This window comes from Sorex araneus, chromosome 9 (genome assembly GCF_027595985.1).
Source record: "Sorex araneus isolate mSorAra2 chromosome 9, mSorAra2.pri, whole genome shotgun sequence".
NCBI lineage: Eukaryota > Metazoa > Chordata > Mammalia > Eulipotyphla > Soricidae > Sorex > Sorex araneus.
Genome location: NC_073310.1, coordinates 21,142,238 through 21,161,433, shown reverse-complemented (window position 1 = coordinate 21,161,433; position 19,196 = coordinate 21,142,238). Strand labels below are relative to the sequence as shown.

General features: G+C 40.6%; 1 protein-coding gene across 1 annotated transcript in view; it reads right to left on the bottom strand.

Annotated features, from left to right (window-relative positions):
- The window catches only part of LOC129407054 (uncharacterized), a gene marked incomplete at its 3' end in the record, with an annotated part of 36,381 nt that extends 19,372 nt beyond the window's left edge, over positions 1-17,009 (bottom strand). Inside the window, 3 exon segments of the mRNA XM_055147159.1 lie at positions 3,600-3,676; positions 16,573-16,878; positions 16,964-17,009. Of these exon segments, the coding sequence (XP_055003134.1) occupies positions 3,600-3,676; positions 16,573-16,878; positions 16,964-17,009 (429 nt within the window).
- Positions 17,010-19,196: the final 2,187 nt, after the last annotated feature.

The following is a 19,196-nucleotide window of genomic DNA, read 5'->3' as shown; positions in this document are numbered from 1 at the left end:
TTCTTAATCAGAATGCTGATTGTGTAGATAGGCAGAATAATTTGAAGTGTGAAGAGTACATCAATTAGATAATAAAATAAATACTTATGAAAGATATTGAAATATAAACATGTAAAACCTAGCTTTAAATTGTAGTTTAAAGCAGGGAATGAAGTGCATTTCATTAGTTTTCCCTTTACTCCCATAATTCCTTTGGGTATTATGGTTCTATGCAAATTTTACTTTATTTTATGTTTTAAATAATTTACTATTTTTATTAGTGAATCACTTTGAATGTATAGTTACAGATTTACATATTTTCATGCTTGTGTTTCAGTCATACAATGCTCTAGTACCCATCACTTCACCAGTGCCCATTCTCACCACCAATGATCCCAGTATCCCTCCCGTCCCATCCCATCTCCCCTACACTACCCCACCTCTGTGGCAGGGTATTCCCTTTTGTTCTCTCTCTTCTTTTGGGTGTTATGGTTTGCAATAGAGATATTGAGTGGCCATCATGTTCAATCTATAGTCCACTTTCAGCACACACCTCCCAACCCGACCGGGTCTTCCAAACACTTTACTTGGTGTTCTCTTCTCTATCTGAGCTGCCTTTTCCCCCCAGCATTTGAGGCCAGCTTCCAAGCCATGAAGACAACCTCCTGGTATATTTTCTACTATTTGTGGGTGTTAGTCTCCCAGTCTGTTATTTTATATTCCACAGATGAGTGCTATCATTCTGTGTCTCTCTCTCTGTCTGACTCATTTCGCTTAGCATGATACTTTCCATGTTGATCCACTTATATGCAAAATTCATGACTTCATCTTTTCTGACAGCTGCATAGTATTCCATCGTGTAGATGAAACAAAGTTTCTTTAACCAGTCATCTGTTATCAGGTACTTGGATTTTTTCTAGATTCTGACTATTGCAAACAGTGCACTTATTGCACTTATAATGAACATAATGAACATATAAGTGCAGATTCCTTTTCGACTATGCTATTTTGCCTCTCTGCGATATATTTCCAGAACTGTTATTGCTGGGTCAAATGGAAGCTCAATTTCTGATTTTTTGAGAAGAGTCCATATTATTTTCCAAAAGGGGTGAACCAGTCGGCATTCACACCAGCAGTGTAGAAGGGTCCCTTTCTCCCCACATCTTCTCCAACACCGGTTACTTTTGTTCTTTTGGATGTGTGCCAGTCTCTGTTGTGTGAGGTGATATCAGTTGTTTTGATCTGCATCTCCCTGATGATTAGTGATGAAGAGTATTTTTTCTTGTGCCGTTTTGCCATTCATATATTTTCCTTGAGAAAGTTTCTGTTCATTTCTCCACCCCATTTTCTGATGGCGTTGGATGGTTTCTTCTTGTAGAGTTCAACCAGTGACTTATATACCCTTGATATTAACCCCCAATCACATGGGTATTGGGTGAATATCCTTTCCCATTCTATAGATTGTCTTTGTATTCTGGTCACTTACCTTTTGCAGTTGCAGATTCTTCTTAGTTTAATATAGTCCCATTTGTTTATCTCTGCTTCCACTTGGTTGATCAGTTGCGTATCATCTTAGAAGATACCTTTAGCTTCAATATTGTGGAGAGTTTTGCCGTCCTTGTCTTCATTGTACCTTATGGATTGTTGTCTGATGTTGAGGTCTTTAATCCATTTTGATCTGACTTTTGTGCACGGTGTTAGGTCCCTGTCTAAGCCCATTGTTTTGCAGTGTAGGTCCCTGTCTAAGCCCATTGCTTTGCACGTGGTTGTCCAGTTATGCCAGCACCATTTGTTAACGAGGCTCTCCTTGCTCCACGTCACATTTTTTACTCCCTTATCAAAGATTAGATGATCATACATTTGGGGTTGTTTGTAGGGATATTCTACTCTGTTAGGTCAGTATACCTTGAAGAGTGTGATTTCTTCCTTTTTTACATTTCCCTTGATAAATAGAAAATTACCTTTGCTGTCCTTTCTAATCTTTTTCAACCTGAAATCTATGTTGACGGATACTAGTCTGGCCACTCCAGCTTTTTTGAGGGAGTTTTGTGCTTGCAGGATTGTTTTCCATCCTTTGACTTTGAGTCTGTGTTTGCTTTGACTGTTCAGGTGTGTTTCTTGTAGGCAGAAGAATGTTGGGTTTAGTTTCTGAGTCCATTTTGCCACTCTGTGTCTCTGGATTGGTGCATTTAGACCCATTGACATTGAGAGAGATTATTGTTATGAGGTTTTGTGCCATCTTTCTTTAAGGGTTTGTTGTGCTTATGGGTGTTTTCCTTCTTGTCTTACAAGAGCCCTATTAGTCCTTCTTTTACGTTTGGTTTTGAGTCTATGAAGTTCCTGAACTGTTGTTTATCCAGGAAATAGTGTATCGTTCCATCAAGCTTGAATGAGAGTTTAGCTGGATAAAGTATTCTTGATGAAGTATTCATCTCATTGAGTTTTTTTCACTATATTCCACCACTGTCTTCGGGCTTGGCGGGTTTCCTCTGATAGGTCTGCTGTAAATCTAAGGGGTGCTCCTTTGTATGTGATTTCCTTCTTTGACCTTGCTGCCTGCAATATTGTGTCTCTATCCATGGCATCCATCATTCTGACTATGATATGCCTAGGAGTGTTTTTATTAGGTTTTTTTTAAGCTGGCATCTTTCAGGCTCCTTGGATCTGGACGCCTAATTCTCTATCTCTGGGAACTTTTCAGCAATGGTTTCTTTAACTGTGGCTTTTTCACTGAAGTTGCCTCCCTGCCCTTCTGGCACTCTGTTGATTCTACTGTTGTTCCTCTTGGGTCATCCCCTTGGTCTCTGATTAGCCTTAGAGCTATTTTGAGGTCTCTTCCCATTGTTTGTTGTTGCCAGTACGATTTCTGCTATTCCTTTTCAAGGTTCTTCAGCTGTAGACATTCTACTGTTGAGGGCACCCACTGAGTTTTTAATTTCATTTACCAAATCCTTTATTTGTGACATTTCTTTTTGCAGCTTTCTTATTTCTGCTCTCAGTTCTTCCTGTATATTCTCGGCTATCCATTTCATGGTTTCTTTTATTTCTTCCTTTAATTTTCTGTATGTCTGCTCCATTGAATCTTTGAGTTCTTTGAACATCCACAGCATTTTATCTCAGAATTTTTTGTCGGAGAGATCGTATTTGTGAGTAATCCCTGTTCAGAATTCAGGACTCTTTTCTTCATCCTCTCCTCATAGTGGAGATTTGTGCTGTTTCTTCATGCTGTTGTCGTTGTGTAGAGATAACACCTTTAAGTTCACTAGTATTGTTCCCTCTTATTGTGGGAAAGGATTCTGAATAAGCTCGGTGGACGGTAGTCAACCTTCTCCCCTTCTAGAGTACATCCTTCCTCTCAGACATTATTCTGTGACTTATGATATGCGTGTTGTGAAGCATTAGAGGAGGTGGTTTTTTTAATTGGGCTTTGTACAACTTCTTGTGTACACTGGTATTTTGGTGGAATTGGAGTAGGCCAGTGGATTATTGTCGTTTTGTGGTTGAGGCAGCCAGGACGTTTTCCACAGAATTGGGTAATAAATTCCACAGAATTGGGGATGTGAGTCGAGAGTGCTGGGAATGGGAAGTACAACTGAGGCCCCACAGAAGGCCATGCCCACCTTTGAGGAGGCCACGTCCCCTACAGTGGCGACCACACCCTCAGCCAGGCCAGATGCAAATGCCTGGGTACACAGACCTGTTGAGAAGAGCATAGGGTAGTTGGGCAGGCGCTGGTGGCAGAAGTCTTTTTAATTTTTTTTAACTTTTTTGCTTTATAAAGTAGTTCATAATATTTGATCAATTTAATATTCAAACACAAATCCCAGCACCATTACATCTTCCTACCACCATATTTCACATTCTCCATCCCGAACCCAAATCTCTGCCCAAAAGCAGAACTGAAATTATATATTTTGTATTATTTGTTATGAAACACCGCTGAAACTGCTACAAAAAAAGTATCCTTAGAGGAAAGAGTGTAGAGATTGTTGTATTTCTACTAAAGGATCATTTAGGCCTTCTACAAGGGATCATTAGCATGTCGTTAAAGTTTGAGCTTTGTGTGATTTTTATAAATATATCTGTAAAAACTGTATATTTCCCTTTAAGATTGGTTTGCTCCTATTTTGAACCCCATCAAGTGTGGTGCGGTAATCTTGGAGTATGGCTAGGGTGTCTGGTTTGAAGTACTGTGCAGTACAGGAATACACTCACTCATGGGTGAGGCTAGGCCTGAGCTGTGGAGAGTGGCATGAGCATGGTGGAGGCTGGATTCTGGAGGTTTTTGGCTGCCAAGGCTGGGTATTTGGGGTGTGGAGGGGTCTCACCCGCCCCCCTCTGGGGCATCCCAAGTGAAACAGTTTTGCCCTCAAGGAGGGAGCCAAAGGAGCAGGCAGAGGCAAGGAGTGTTTATTGATTAAGTCAGAAGTCAGTGCCCTGTGGTACTGGCCGTGCTTCTTCTCCACTAGTAGTGGTTTGTAATCATCCCTGACTGACCCAGAGACAAGAGTGGTTGTTCTTCCTGGTATCATGGTCAGTTAGGACTTAGCCTGAGAACTGGACCTTGAAACAAAAAAAACACTTAGAGATAAGGAACAAGCACCAGTTCGTGATTAGGAACCAAGGCAGGTCCATTACTTCCAACTCTGAATTCTGAAAAATCCATGGATGTGGGAAACAAGTGAGCAAGGCAAAGAGCAGTAGTTCGGACCACGATGAAGGTTGCAAAGATTCCCTGGCCCAAATCTGGTGCTGGTATCTCTAGTGTCTCTTTTATCTTTTCTTGAAGCAACCTGGGTAAAAATCGTGTGTTTGAAGTTAGGAAACATAGACCATCATCACCACCACAATCCAATTTTGGGTTGTTGGCCCCAGCCTGAGCTTCCTGCTGAGACAGTGGATGGTATTTCTCTTGGAGTTTTGCCTTTTGGGAGAAAGCACCAGATATAACATCCACTTCGCTCCGTGTGTATGGGTGCAGGGTCAACTGATTTACAACCACCTGAATTTGTTAAAGCCCTGGTCAACTTAGAGAAGAGGAACAGCACCACCTAGTGACAATTTCAAGATAAATCTGATGGTGGGAATTCTGTAGAGCAAATAATCTTCCAGCAAAGAGTGTCCTATATTTTTGTTCTATATTTTCCTCTTATTTCCCCGATACAAAGATAATCCGTTGATATTTTTGAGACTTGTCAAAAACATTCTGCATGTTTTCTTCTGTGCTCAAAATCTATTATGCTTTCTTTTCAAGGTTGGAGTTACCCTTTGTTGAGCTATTTCAAAAAAAATTTTGTATATTTGTACATGGAAATAATTATTAACAACCTAAAAAGGAAATTATAAATATATTAGTGATAACTGAATTGTTAGTATATAAATTATATGCTTTTTAAAAATATATACTTTTTAATTAGCACAGCATTAGAGTGTTCGCCTTTCATGCAATCGACCCAAGTTCGATTCCTCCGCCCCTCTCGGAGGGCCTGACAAGCTACGGAGATTATCTTATACGCACGGCAGAGCCTGGCAAGCTACCAATAGTGTATTTGATTTGCCAAAAACAGTAACAACAAGTCTCACATGGTGCTGTTACTGGTGCCCGCTTGAGCAAATCGGTGAGCAAGGGGATAACAGTGACACAGTGACAGTGACAGTTTTATATATATATATATGTATATATATATATACATATATATAAATATATAATCTTTTGCAATTTTAAAGATTTAAAATTCCCGGTTGGTAATTTATTGTCGTAGCTTATGACATTTGGCTTTTTCTTCTTAAAGAGTCTATAATTACTTATCAGACAGACACCATGATTGATGCATTGAAAATATTTTCCATGTGACTGAAGGTAACAGAAGTTGAAGTCTGGACTAGAGTATTGAACTTACCCTGATGCAGGTAGAGATGGTGGCTCGAGTGTGTGGTGGTATAATATTGTATGCATGAGTCCCTATCATTAGCAGTATTGTAAGTCAAGGTGCCTAAAATGTTTAAAAATTCGCCTTGTGATGTCAGTACCTAAATGAACAATGTATTGATGTTTATTGTTTGCCTTTTCTAACAATTGTGAGTTTCTTTGGATATTTGGACCTGATAACTAACATTGAACTATTCTGCTGCCTCTTTTATCTTTCTCAACACCCTGGGGTAAGGATTTGTGTTTGGATGCACTTGTTGCAAATTGGAGTCCTTTAGTATGCTCCCTCCCCCCAGTTCTACATCTTTAATTCTGACCCAGTTTTGCTGTGATGCATGAGGTGGCAGAGTGAGTCCTCTGGGAGGAAGCACCTGTGGTGACCTCTAATTCAAGCCAGTGGGTATGTGTGCAATTTGGGCACAGTCAGCCTGAATTGGCAGCAGGATTTGTTCTCCTCAACCTTATTCATAGACCCCCTGGAGATATTCTCTTGATAATAATTAACTGTGGCAGGCCATAGTGATAGGAGAGCAGGTGGGTGCTTGCCTTGCATGCAGCAGACCTGGGTTCAACCCCCAGCATGCCATATGGTTCCCTTGTGCACAGCTAGGAGTGATCTCTGAGTCCAGAGTCAGAAGGAATCCCTGAGCACTGCTGGTGTGGCCTCCAAACTAAAAAATGGATAAATAAATTAACAGTGGTGATAGTTTTTCATGTCAAAAGGCACTTTTCAATCCAGTATTTACTTTTAAAATAATTTTATTTTATTTTTGTTTTGACTTGCTTTGGGGGCCATTCCCAGTGGTGCTCTAAGCTTACTCCCAGCTCTGGCGGGGCTCGAGGGATCAAATATGGGTTAGGTGCTGCTGATAAAGCCCATGTCAGCTGCATGCAAGGCAGGTAGCTTGCCCACTATATTGCTCAGGCCCATTATCTTTGAAACAAGTTTTAATGGTTCACCTTATTTACCATGCTAAATGACACCCATTATTTTTTCTTTGTCTCTGATAATTTTTGTTGATATCATATTTCTTAGTTTTGTTAAACAAACTACTCTTTAACATCAAGTTCATCTGTTTACTTCTCTGAGTTCCTGTACTGTTTTGATTCCTCAACTGTAATATGTAATATGTATGCATATACATATATATGTGCCTTTTGTTTGTATTGTTATTACTACATTTTTTGTATTTTATCCTTGTTCATTTATTTTACAAAATACCCATAATTGTTCATTGAAGTGATATTATGTTTGCTGCTTTAAAATTTTTCCACTTATGCCTGAGAGCTAGTATAGGGATTAAGGGGTTTGCCTTATATGTGAACAACCCTAGTTTCATCACTAGCACCACATATGGTTCCCTGAGCACCCTCAGGAGTGAACCAAGAGCACAGAGACTGGAGTAAGCCTGAGCACCTGTGAACCAGAGAAACAATAAAAACATCATTTGTCACAGAATTTCAACACCTAAGTAGATCTCTTAGTATTGATATGTTTATCTGCCTTTTGTTTGTCAAATTGAGATTTCTCTCAAACTCTGGATGAGGAGTGATACTTTTAAATTGGTTTCACCCAGAAGACACTTCTTAAAAGGGACAGGGAGTGCTTATGTGTTCTTGATGGCAGTTTCTTCTGACTCAAATGCAAGGGATTGCACTGAGGGAGGTTTACAGACAGAATCTCTATCTGATATGGAAGAACCTTTGATGTACTGGATGACGTGGTCTAAGATCTAACCTCACTTTTTAAAGTTTCCTTTTCACTGAGATAGCTTTAGATTACACAAGTGTGTCTATGCTATTAGATTTATAGTTTTGTGTTCTTCAGAGTATATGTCACTACACAACAGCCACCACTCAAGTACTGTATCTCTATTGCTGTTTTGTTTTTGAGCCACATCCAGCAGTGCTCAGAGATTACTCCTTTTCTGCACTCAGGGAATCACTCCTGGAAGTGCTGAAGGGATAATATTGGATGTTGGAGATTGAATCCAGATTGGTGGCATGCAAAGCAAGTGCCTTGCCCTCTGTACTATCTCTCTGCCCCTCTATAATTTATTTTTAATTTTTTAATTGAATCGAATGAGATAAACAATTTTAAAGTTCTTCATGAATCACGTGAGATAAACAATTATGAAATTCTTTCACATTGTTGCAACACCCTTCTCTCACCAGTGTGCATTGACCACTATGGATGTCCCCAGTTTCCCTCCAGCTCCCTCATATCCCACCCTACCGGTCTCTATGGAAGGAATTTTCTCTCTCCCTCTCTCTCACTCTCCCTCTCTCTCTCTCTTTCTCTCTCTCTCTCTCTCCCCCCATGTGGGTTTTATGGTTAGCAATACAGATACTGAAACATTATCAGGTATATTCCTTTACCTAATTTCAAAACCCAGTTCCTGTCCAAAATGTTCATTTCCAACTACTATTGTTTATTGTTACACTGGTCTCTTCTCTATCCTAACTGCTCTTTGCTGCCCAAACACTGTTGTGACAAGCTACCAATCATTGAATCATTGATTAGTACTCCTGGTCCCAGTCTTCTCTGGCCTTTGTTATTAACTTCATCCCCAAAATGAACGCAGTCATTCTACATCTATCTCTCTCTTTCTGATTTATTTCATTTAGCATAAGACTCTCCATATCCATCAGTTTATAAGCAAATTTCATATCTTCATTTTTCCTAATAGCTGTGCAGTATTCTATTGTGTAGATGTGCCATAGTTTTTTATCCATTTTTCTGTTGTCAGGCACTCAGGTTTTTTACAGATTCTGGCTATTGTGAATAGTGCTGCAAGGAACATAGGAGTGCAGTTGGGTTTCTGCTGTGTGGTTTTAGTCCCCCAGGGTATATTACTAGAAGTAATAGCGCTGAGTCAAATGGCTGCTCAATTTATAGTTATATGAGGAATATCCATATTATTTTCCTCCAAGGCTACAGCAGTCCGGCACTCCCAACAACAATGAAGAAGAGTATACATTCTCCTGCATCTGTGCCAGTGTTTATTTTTGATGTATTCCAGCCTCTGTGTGTGAGGTGATATCTCATCATTGTTTGGATCTGCATCTCCCTGATGATTAGCAATATAGAGCATTTTTTCATGTGTCTTTTGTCCAATTGTATTTCTTCTCTGAGGAAGTTTCTTTTCATTTCTTCTCCCCATTTTTGATGGGCGTGGATGTTTTTTCCTTGTAAAGATCGATTTGTATCTTATACAGCTTGGACATTAATCCATTATCAGATGGGTACTGGATAAATAATTTTCCCCTATTTGTGGGCTATCTGTGTATCATGGTCACTGTTTCTTTGGAGGCACAGAAGTTTCTTAGCTTCCTATAGTACCATATGTTTCTCTTTGTTTCTACTAGCTTAGTCAGTGGTATTTTATCTTTTTTTTAAAAAATTTTATTCAATCACCATGAGACAGTTACTAGCTTTCATGTTTGGATTACAATCACATAATGATCAAACACCCATTCCTCCACCAGTGCACATTCTTCACCACCAATATCTCCGGTATACCCTCTTTGAAGTGCCTTTCACTTCAATGTCATGGATGTTTTTGCCTACATTTTCTTCCATGTGTCTTATGGATTTAGGTCTTATGTTGAGATATTTAATTCATTTTAATATGACTTTTTTGCATGGTTAGAAAGAGGTCTAAGTTCATGTTTTACATGTAACTGCCCCGTTTTTCCAGCACACTTGTTGAATAGGCTTTCCTTGCTCCACTTCATATTTCTTGTTCCCTTATCAAATATTAAATAATCATGTATTTGAGGACCCGTGTCAGGATATTCATCTCTATTCCATTGGTCTGCAGGTCTGTCTTTATTCCAATACTATGATGTTTTAATTAATTCTGCTTTGTATTACAGTTTGAATTGGGGGACGTTGATACCTTCCTCATTCATTTTTCCAAAGATTTCTTTCTCTATTTATAGGGTTATACTGTTCCATATGAATTTCAGGAGTGTTTGGTTTATTTCTTTGAAAAAAAATACTATGGGTATTCTAATAGGGATGGTATTAAATCTATGCCATGCCTGGAAAATATTGTAGTTTTGACAATGTTAATTCTCCCAGTCCATGTGTAGGGGATGTGTCTCCATTTCCTCATGTTCTCCTGTATTTCTTGGAGTAGCATTTTGTCGTTTTTTTCATGCCAGTCCCTAATCTTCTTAGTTAAGCCTGTTTCAGTTTAGCAGCTGTCTTTTGTAGTTTTAATTCATGGAACTGGACTCTTATTTATTTACAAATCTTTAGTTTGTATTTATTTTTATTATACAAATAAAAATTTCTCTTTGGTCTCTGGTTGCATTGAACTACACTTATATTACTCTAGATTCAGAAGTTTGTAGAAATTTAACCATTGGGTATACGGAGAGTCAAGATAGATGGCAGATATTATAGACACCAACCTCTCCTCCTCCATAAATTTACAACTAAAAATGATGACATACAACATAGGCTTTCAAAAGGACTAGAAGTCTGAAATTGATGTCATTGGAGAATGGAAAAAGAGCAGAGGATGTCTTAGTAGGTAGGAGAAACTGAAAATGTGGTGAGTTGTGTTTGGTCTTGTGGTAATTAATGTATGCTATGAAAGCTATGATTATGGATCTGAGATGTTTAAAGATTGCAATTTTTAACTAGAAGCAAGGTTGATTCGAGTTCTTCTTTTGCCTCACCAGATGTATTTCTATGTGTGATTTTTCCATCAAGATACTGGCATTAGACCCATGTCTACCTGTTGGACCTCCCTAGTACTTTCTTCAGACTTGGTAGTCAATGTCCTCAACACCTCTAAAAACCTGGGATTGCAGCTTTAGAATTGATGCAATCTGGTAAGATTTCAAAGGACTATTATTGAAATGACTGCAGAGACAGTGTTACGGATAGTGTTAGGGAAGTTCTGCTGGGGATAAACCCAGGCAATGTCCAGAATCTATGCTCTTTGGAGAGGATAATTTTATAAACCACTGCCCCCCCCACATAAGTACAAGAACATTTGGAAGAATATCTAGATTTGAAAACTCACATTCCCAACAAAAAGAAATTTAGGAAGTGCATTGAGCAGTCTCAGAATGGGGCTTATTCCTGTTTTGGGCTATTCGACTGGCAAATGATATTATTGCTCAGATGAAGGAATGATACAGAATTTCATGGACAGCAGAAACTTAAAGAGCTAAAGTGCTTGCTTGCACGTGGCTGATCTTATTTGATCTCTGGTACTGCCTGTGGTCCCCTAGAACCACTATCATTACTCCTGAGAACAGAACGAAGAATAGCTCCTGAGACCTCAGGGTATGGCCCACATCCAAGCCAAAAATATTATTCTGGAAGGTGCCCATTTTGTGTGGTGGGAGCCTCAAAAGTAGTGCTCAGAGGACCCAGTCTACACAATCCTGATACTCTGTCAATTGAGGCCAATGTTCAATGTTATGACCCTTTTGCTCTGCTCTGGTGCAACAGTGTTGGGGGCCAGCAGGGCAACCCCCCAGGGTTACACCTAACCTAGTAGGGACTACAGATCAAACTGGGGATCAACAGCAGCCTTGTAAAGCAAATCACATAATGACCCCTAAACTATCTCCCTTTTCACCCCCTTATATTTTCATTTTCCTCTACCACTTGACAAGGTATGTCCTATTATTTAAAACTTTTGGATTTGCCTCACTGTACTAGTAAATACTGCAAACACTGACCCTGAAGAAGAACAAGGGTTTCTAGGAATAAGTCTCTACTAGTTTATTTATCACAATACAATTTGTAACTATAAACTCTAAACGCAAAATTACCAAAGCATAACAATGTTTCTTCACAGCAAGCATGAGCCAGAGAGTTGAAATGATTTAAGGAAAATGAATATGAATATAAATTTCCTAAAGCTTTAGGTCTCAGGAACAACAGGCAAGTCCTGGCTCATAAAGAGCGTCACGTATGAGGTGTGGACAAAGTGGAACTAGATACCTGGGTGACATGAAAGGACTTCTTCACTTCTTATCGCCCCATCTCATCCACATCATCATATGGTTGCAGCTATTTTAGCCCTAGAAATAAAATTGTAGTTATTTATGTGTGTGACCAACTATATATTTCTACTGAACTCATTCTTTATTTTTAGAATGTGTTAGAGGAAGACAGGAGAGGAAGCACGTGGGGACACAGGAAGAGATAGAGGAATGTACAGAAATGAACAGATAGCAGATTTGAGTCTATACATCAGGAGCAGAAACTCTTGGTGGTATGGACACTATAGTCACTGACCTGACAAGAATGCTCATCCTTGTCCTCAAAGGAACGAACAAGAGGTTCATTATTTCAGGATAAGACAATTAGACCTGGAACCATGAGAGTAAATCAAATCCAGCAAATTTAGGGTTTACCTTTGGAGCTTCTTTTAGGAACCCCAATGTTGTCATTGTTTCCTGTAAATAAAAATATAGATATTATATCATGTCTTTCTATGTAGCTTTTATGGATAAAGTTACCTTAACATCGGACACTTAAAGAGAGTGCAGCCACGAGGGCTTCCCCACTTCGCCGCGCCCGCAGCCCGAGTATGACGAAGGAAGATGAGGGAGCTGCTTTGGACACCAGCAGCCTGCCAGCAACCTGCTGTATGTGATTTGAGTGTTTCCGCCAGGCCCCCCCCCCGTGCGGGGGCCCGGCGTTTCTCTCTCTCTTTTTTTTCTCTCTCTCTCTCTCCTTCAACTTCTCCTGAACACAGCACAGCCTCCACCCCACTTCTCTGAGCACAAAATGGAGAGACGCACCCAAATGCGCGGCTCGGCTGGCGGGAGATCGAGGGCGGGGAAGTACCAGTTTCCGCCCACATCGGACACTTAAAGAGAGTGCAGCCACGTGGGCTTCCCCACTTCTCCGCACCCGCAGCCCCAGTATGACTGAGGAGGACAAGGGAGCTTTCCCACTTCCGCCCGTGCGAGGGGGCCAGTATTTCTCTAGGTTTTCCCATCTTATGAGCACCATAAAAGGGTAAAAGATTGTAGTGATAGAATTTCAGGCAGAATTTCCCCTGGACTTTATACAGAAACCCAAAACCGCGTGGCCGATGCCGCGGCCCCGTGACCTAATGTCATCTTAGTATCAGCAATATGTAATGGTTCCTTCTTAATGGGTCGGACTTTTGTGGGAGATCCTAACAAGAATAGTAAGTCTTTTGTTGAAATATTGAAGGCAATCAAAGTGGTAGCCATCTCTCTAGACTGAACTAAGCTATATCCCCAAGCCGGCTGAGAAGAAATATCCTTCTATCTCGGGAAGAAACGCGGCGTGGTGTCAAACATAGTGTGATGTCCATTAAGCAAACAGACCTGGTGGCGTGGGAATGGGATATAAGGGGAAAAGTTATGTACATGGAACAGCGGGACGCTGGTGGAATCTCGAGCCAGAGCCGATACCAGCGCAAGATTTTTGGTTCCAGAAACTGCTTGCAGACACTCTACTAGACTATCAACTAAGCCAGAGCCCCACGCCGGCTGATGACGGGAAATAACCATCCTCTTCGGTTTATTTTCCCTTTGTCACACAGCGTGGCGATTACTAAACAGGCGTGAACTCGGTGGCACGGGGCAAGGGGGAAAAAGAAAAGTTATGTAACAAACAGCAGGACTTAATATCTCTATATTCTTAGCAATGGAGAACTATCAAACGCCTCCTTGGCAATAGGACTGTCTTTTTCTTTTTGGGGGGAAACCCCAGCAACGGTAGTGAGTTGTGTGTTGAAACATGGAATGTAATCGAGATAAGCGTAAACGAAGTGAAACTTATCACGTACAAGGGTGGGGACTGGGGAGGTGGGAGGGGGCGGCAGATATACTGGGGGGTTGGTGATGGAAGATGGGCACTGGTGAAGGGAAGGGTGTTTGAGTATTATATAACTGACATAATCCTGAGAACTATGTAACCCTCAACTTGGTGATTCAATAAAAAAATTAAAAAAAAAAAAGAGATTTGAAACTATTTGAGAGTTACAGAATCTGAAGAGCACTTGGATCCTGTGTGGTGTCAGCTCTAAAAATGATTCATCCACTTTCCTGCAGCAGGCTCAATGTTCACCCTTCACCTCAGATCCAGCTCCCCTCTTCCATAATCCTCTATCCTGATTTTACAACTGAAGCTTCAGTGCCTGAAAATGAGTGGCCAGATCATCTCTTTGCTGGAAATTTGTTTTAGATTTGCATCCACTCAGTTTCTCATATCTGAATGCCTTATTCTGTGACACAGAGAAAATCAAATATCACTAAGAATAGGAGCCTATGCTCCTATGGGATGATTGGTGAACGGTAGTGTAAGAAAAATCTCTTAAGTACCTACCAAAACACATTCCAAGTGCTGTGGAGGGCTTTCTACCTACATGGTGGTGCCGATGGTCCTAATAAGATACCTAGACCAGTTATAGCTGTTATGCAAATAGTTTTATAAAAGCCAATCCATTTGGTTTTCATCATTAAAACTTGGTTTGCCAAGTAAAGTGCCCATCTCCACTCAATCTTATTATTTTTCAGAGTTCACTAAAAGTTGTAAGTTCAGCTATGTTAAATTGAAAAAATGTTAAAATGACTTTTGTAAAACCAAAGTTGTTTCTAAATAAATGCACTGGACCCTATAAATACTCCCAAGCAGGAAGTAGCTTGATCAATTTGATTGCTCCATTTCCTGACTGCAGTCAGAATTTTTTCTTTAAGAGGTGGGAATGAAAGTGGAAGCCTCAGTTTTCCGTTAGTAGTTGATGTGACCACTCCATTTTTATCTCCCTTCATTCCACATTTTAAACATAATCTCACATCTCAGGTTATTCCTGATGAAAGGAAGTTTGAAATTTCCTAATACAAAAATTCTAGCTCACTGTACACTAAAGAGAAAATGGGCACTACTTAAGGCCAATGGTAAAGTACATAACCCAATGAGCTAAATCAGCCACCCCATTGTGTAAGATCCCTACATATCTTCCCCAATTCTGTGTCTTCAATGCAGGATAGCTCTGCTGTGAGGGACAAAGTGGGATGGTTGGGAAAAGGGTTAGCCCCTTAGGATAAAGCACTTATTGGCACTTTTAGGTCAGACCAGAGAACTTTAATTTGGCGGGGGCTAATTCAGTCTGGATTTGCTGCAGGCCTTGTTCACTTCAAAAGTTTCATGGTGCTTGAGAGACAGATAGTAGAGTGGGTAAGGCCCTTGCCTTAAATTCACCTGACCTGGGTTCTATCCCTGGCATCTCATATGTCCCCACACCTGTCAGGATTAATTCTTGACTGCAAGTCCTGGAATACCTCCTAAGCATGACCATTTAGGTTGTGGCCACACACACACACACACACACACACACACACACACACACACACACACCAAAAAAAAAATACAACACTCCCCTCACCAAGACCAAAAAATCAAGTCAAAAGCCTCAAAGTCCCCTGGTGACTTCCTCATATTAAAACTCTTTGAAAAATTTTTAGAACAAAGATTTCTGCATTTCATAAGTATTTTTCAATATTTTTCTGGAAAATGCCTACAAAAACATATTCCAAGTGCTGTGAAAATATTTCTATGTATATCATGTTGCTGGTGATTTGAGTAGTGCAGACTTAAACTGCAATGTAAATAACCTTTTAAAATCCAGCCCAATCGGTTCTGGTTTGACTCTTCCCCACCCCTGACCCCACATTGTACTTAATCGCCATAGTTTAGAAGCTTGTTCATGATGACTGAGTACAGGCATTCAATACTCAAACACCCATCTCAGAACCATTATCCCCTTCCCGTCTATTGTCTATTGTCTCCAGTTTTCCAGCTACCCTTCAAGACTGTGACCATAACAGGCAGACAATAATTTACTTCATATTGCTTGCTATCCCTAACCGAATGATCAAAAAATGTTTCTTTAGAAGATCATTTGTGAAAATTGTTATATCTCACCATGGAGACATGAAATCTTTGTCTGAGGGTTTTATTAAGCTGTTTTTACAAAGTTAACCTTCGTTGTTAATGTTTTTGTTAGACCCGATTGGTTGTTTTCAACTTTACATCCCATCTTTCTTCTACTGGCATATCAGTGGTGTAGAATATAGACATGAATTTGGTGCTGTGTGCTCTAGAAACTCAAGAGCTCTTAAGTGGGCTGTCTGTTTGGAGTTCAATTAAACTGGAATGTGGCTTTGGGGTGTGGGAGTGACTGCCAGGGTTTGTTTGGGCAGGAGCGCCCCTCCCCCCAAGAGTACACTGGAACTCTCAGTCAGGAATGGATGTTTGAGACATTTTTTTGTGTCGATGCTAGGTGATCTCTTTTGAGATTTGTTTGAGTCTCTGGAACAGGGCCAGTAGTTGCAGACTTTATATAGCAGCAGTGGTGGGATGTGAGTGGTTTTTAAATTTTAATTAGCTGAGCAAAACATTTATCTCTGCACAAGTTCCTTTTGTTATTGAGCGTTCATTACAAGTTTTCAGTTCAACTATGTTAAGTAGTAAAATGTTGTGTAGTTCATTCTGAAGCAAAAATTGCTTCCAAAAAATTGCTATATGCATATAAATAGCTTTATATTGGAACAGGGTCATTATCTAAGTTTCAAAACAGATGAAGTTTTTGTACCACTTGCTCATCTGCCTGTGTCACTGTGATTAGCACCACCGTATGTAATCATACAGTAATAGTCAGCCTCATCCTCAGGCTGCAGCCCAGAGATGTGCAGGAGTCCCGAATTGGCCGAGGTGTCTTTGGATCCAGAGAAGCGATCAGAAACTCCAGATCCCAACTGTGTACTTGTGTGGTAACTAAGGAGAAACTTGGGAGAGTTGCCAGTCTTCTGCTGGTACCTGTGTAGCTGCCAACACTGATACCACTCTTCAGGGTGCAGGTGAGTCTGGCTGCTGTTCCAAGAGATGCAGAGACCAAGGACTCCTGAGTCAGCACAGGCTGGAGAGGGACCCTGCAATGAAAGACTTGTATTATCTTCAGTCAAGAATCAGATTAAACTCATCAATACTATAAACAAGGAGGGTGTTTTTCTGGGCAGCCTCTTGAGTCCTAGCCATACCTGTGCAGTGAAAGAGGAGCATGAGCAGGAGAGCAGTCCAGGCCATGGTGCACACCACCCTCTGATCCCACAGTGGGCACTGGCTGCCACACATCTACTTGTCTCCCTCTGCCAGAGGAGGACAATACAAATATAGTGTTAGCAGAAGAGCATATGTGTGTGAGGAAGGACACACAGCCCATCTTCCCTCAGAGAGACATTCTCTCAGAGACCTGATGTTGAGTGGGTGTATAGCATTATTTACTATCTCACTCCTGACAGTGTTTCTCCAAGGAAACCATACTATAGTTGATTACCTTAGACCCACTGAGATTCTGAACCTAAAAATTCACATGTTTCTCAAATCCTCTTCCAATGAACCAGTCAGGCTTTATTTTGGACAAGAAGAAGGAACTTGAACTTGATCATTTCTGTTAACAAACCCAAAAATTCAAAGACATGGACATATACAAAGAAGTGAGAAAGTTCCTTTCAGGCAGTTGTCAGAGGAAGAAGTGGTATGAGCTATGATGGATCATGGAAGAGAAGAATTAGGTCAGACAAGAACAAGGAACTTGCATTTATTTATCACTTTCACCCAGGTGGATAAAGTAATGGTGGCTAGACAATAAAATCAGCTCCATGTAGCCCACAGATTGTAACCCACAGAATGTCAGGGTTCTAAGTGGTAAAATTAGAGTGAGATTCCTGAAGATCAATCAATACATACATGGTCTTTGTATTTATTTTGATTCAGAGTTCAAATATGTGGTAATAGGAAACTATAATCTGAAAGTGACTTGCCAATCAAACTAGTGAATATTCAGAACAATGTAAACTGGATCCAGTCAGAGATCTGGCTCTTGAACCATTTGAGGTTTTCAATCACTTCCCCACCTATGTGTGTGTGTGTGTGTGTGTGTGTGTGTGTGTGTGTGTGTGTGTGTGTCTATGTGTGTGTCACTGTGAGAATTCCAGCTGCACCCAACCATGGAGTAATAGTGAGTCTCATCCTCAAGCTACAGCCCAGAGATGAGCAGAATACCTGCATTGGTGAAGGCATCTTTGGATCTAGAGAAACAAGTAGGGACTCCAGGGCCCAGGCCTTCTCTGAGTCACTGTGGTAGTTCAAGAGATACCATGAAAGACTTCCTGGCTTCTGCTGCTGCAGCTAGCCCTGTAGTTCCCAATGCTGTAGCCAATGATCAGGGTGCAGGTAAGTCTGGCTGTTGTCCCAGAAGATACTGAGAGCGACTGTGGCTGAGTCAGCACAGGATGGGAGAGGGAACCTGCAAAGACACTATAATTCTGGGAAATAGTCAGAATCTGAGTCATCATTCTTCTAAGCAAGGTTGTGGGGTATATCAGGGCTGCCTCTTCAGGTCTCATGTGCAATGAGAGAGGAATATGAGTAGGAGAGGAGACCAGGCCCTGGTACACACAAATCCCTCACCTCACCTTTGATAAATTTCTACCCAATTGCCCTTTTCTTCTATATTCCTATATCAGAGGAGGGACTATCTATGCAAACAAGTTTCCATCCACTAATTATCCATTCCCTCCCTGAACCCTGGATCTTGAGGCCAACTCTTAGCCTAGAAAGCAAATCTCTTTCACATACAGGCAGGAAACTCTCAGTAGCTACCAGGTTCTCCGAGATGGAGAACTAAGCTATAAGATGTGAAGACAGCCAGACCCAGGGGCAAGAGACTAGATTAATAACTATTTTTAAGTAAAATACAAAATTGTATCACTGTCACTGTCACTGTCAAGCTCCCTGTGGCATATTTAATATGCAAAAAACAGTAAGAACAAGTCTCACAAGGGAGACATTACTGATGCCCGCTCAAGCAAATCAATGAGCAATGGGATGACAGTGACTTAAATCTTAAATTATTTAACTCAATTTGATTTATTTTGTGAGAGGTTTGAGCAGTGCTCAGTGGATATTCCTAACTGCACTGTGCTCATTAGTGACCACTGGGGGGTGTTGGGAAACTCTATGTGGTGCTGAGGATTCAACCTCAGCATATGCAGGCAAGCCCCTTACTATCTTTTTACCCCTGTCATTCTAAAAGATCAACATTTTAAACTACTAATCACAAATCTAAGTTCAGAGATTTCATTTTGAAGAAGTTAAATAACATGGGGCTGTAGCAATGGAACTGTGGGAAGTATGGTTACTTTGTAATGGCAGACAGGGTTCGATCCCTGGCATCTTATATGGTTCCCCGAGCACTACTTCAGGAGTGAT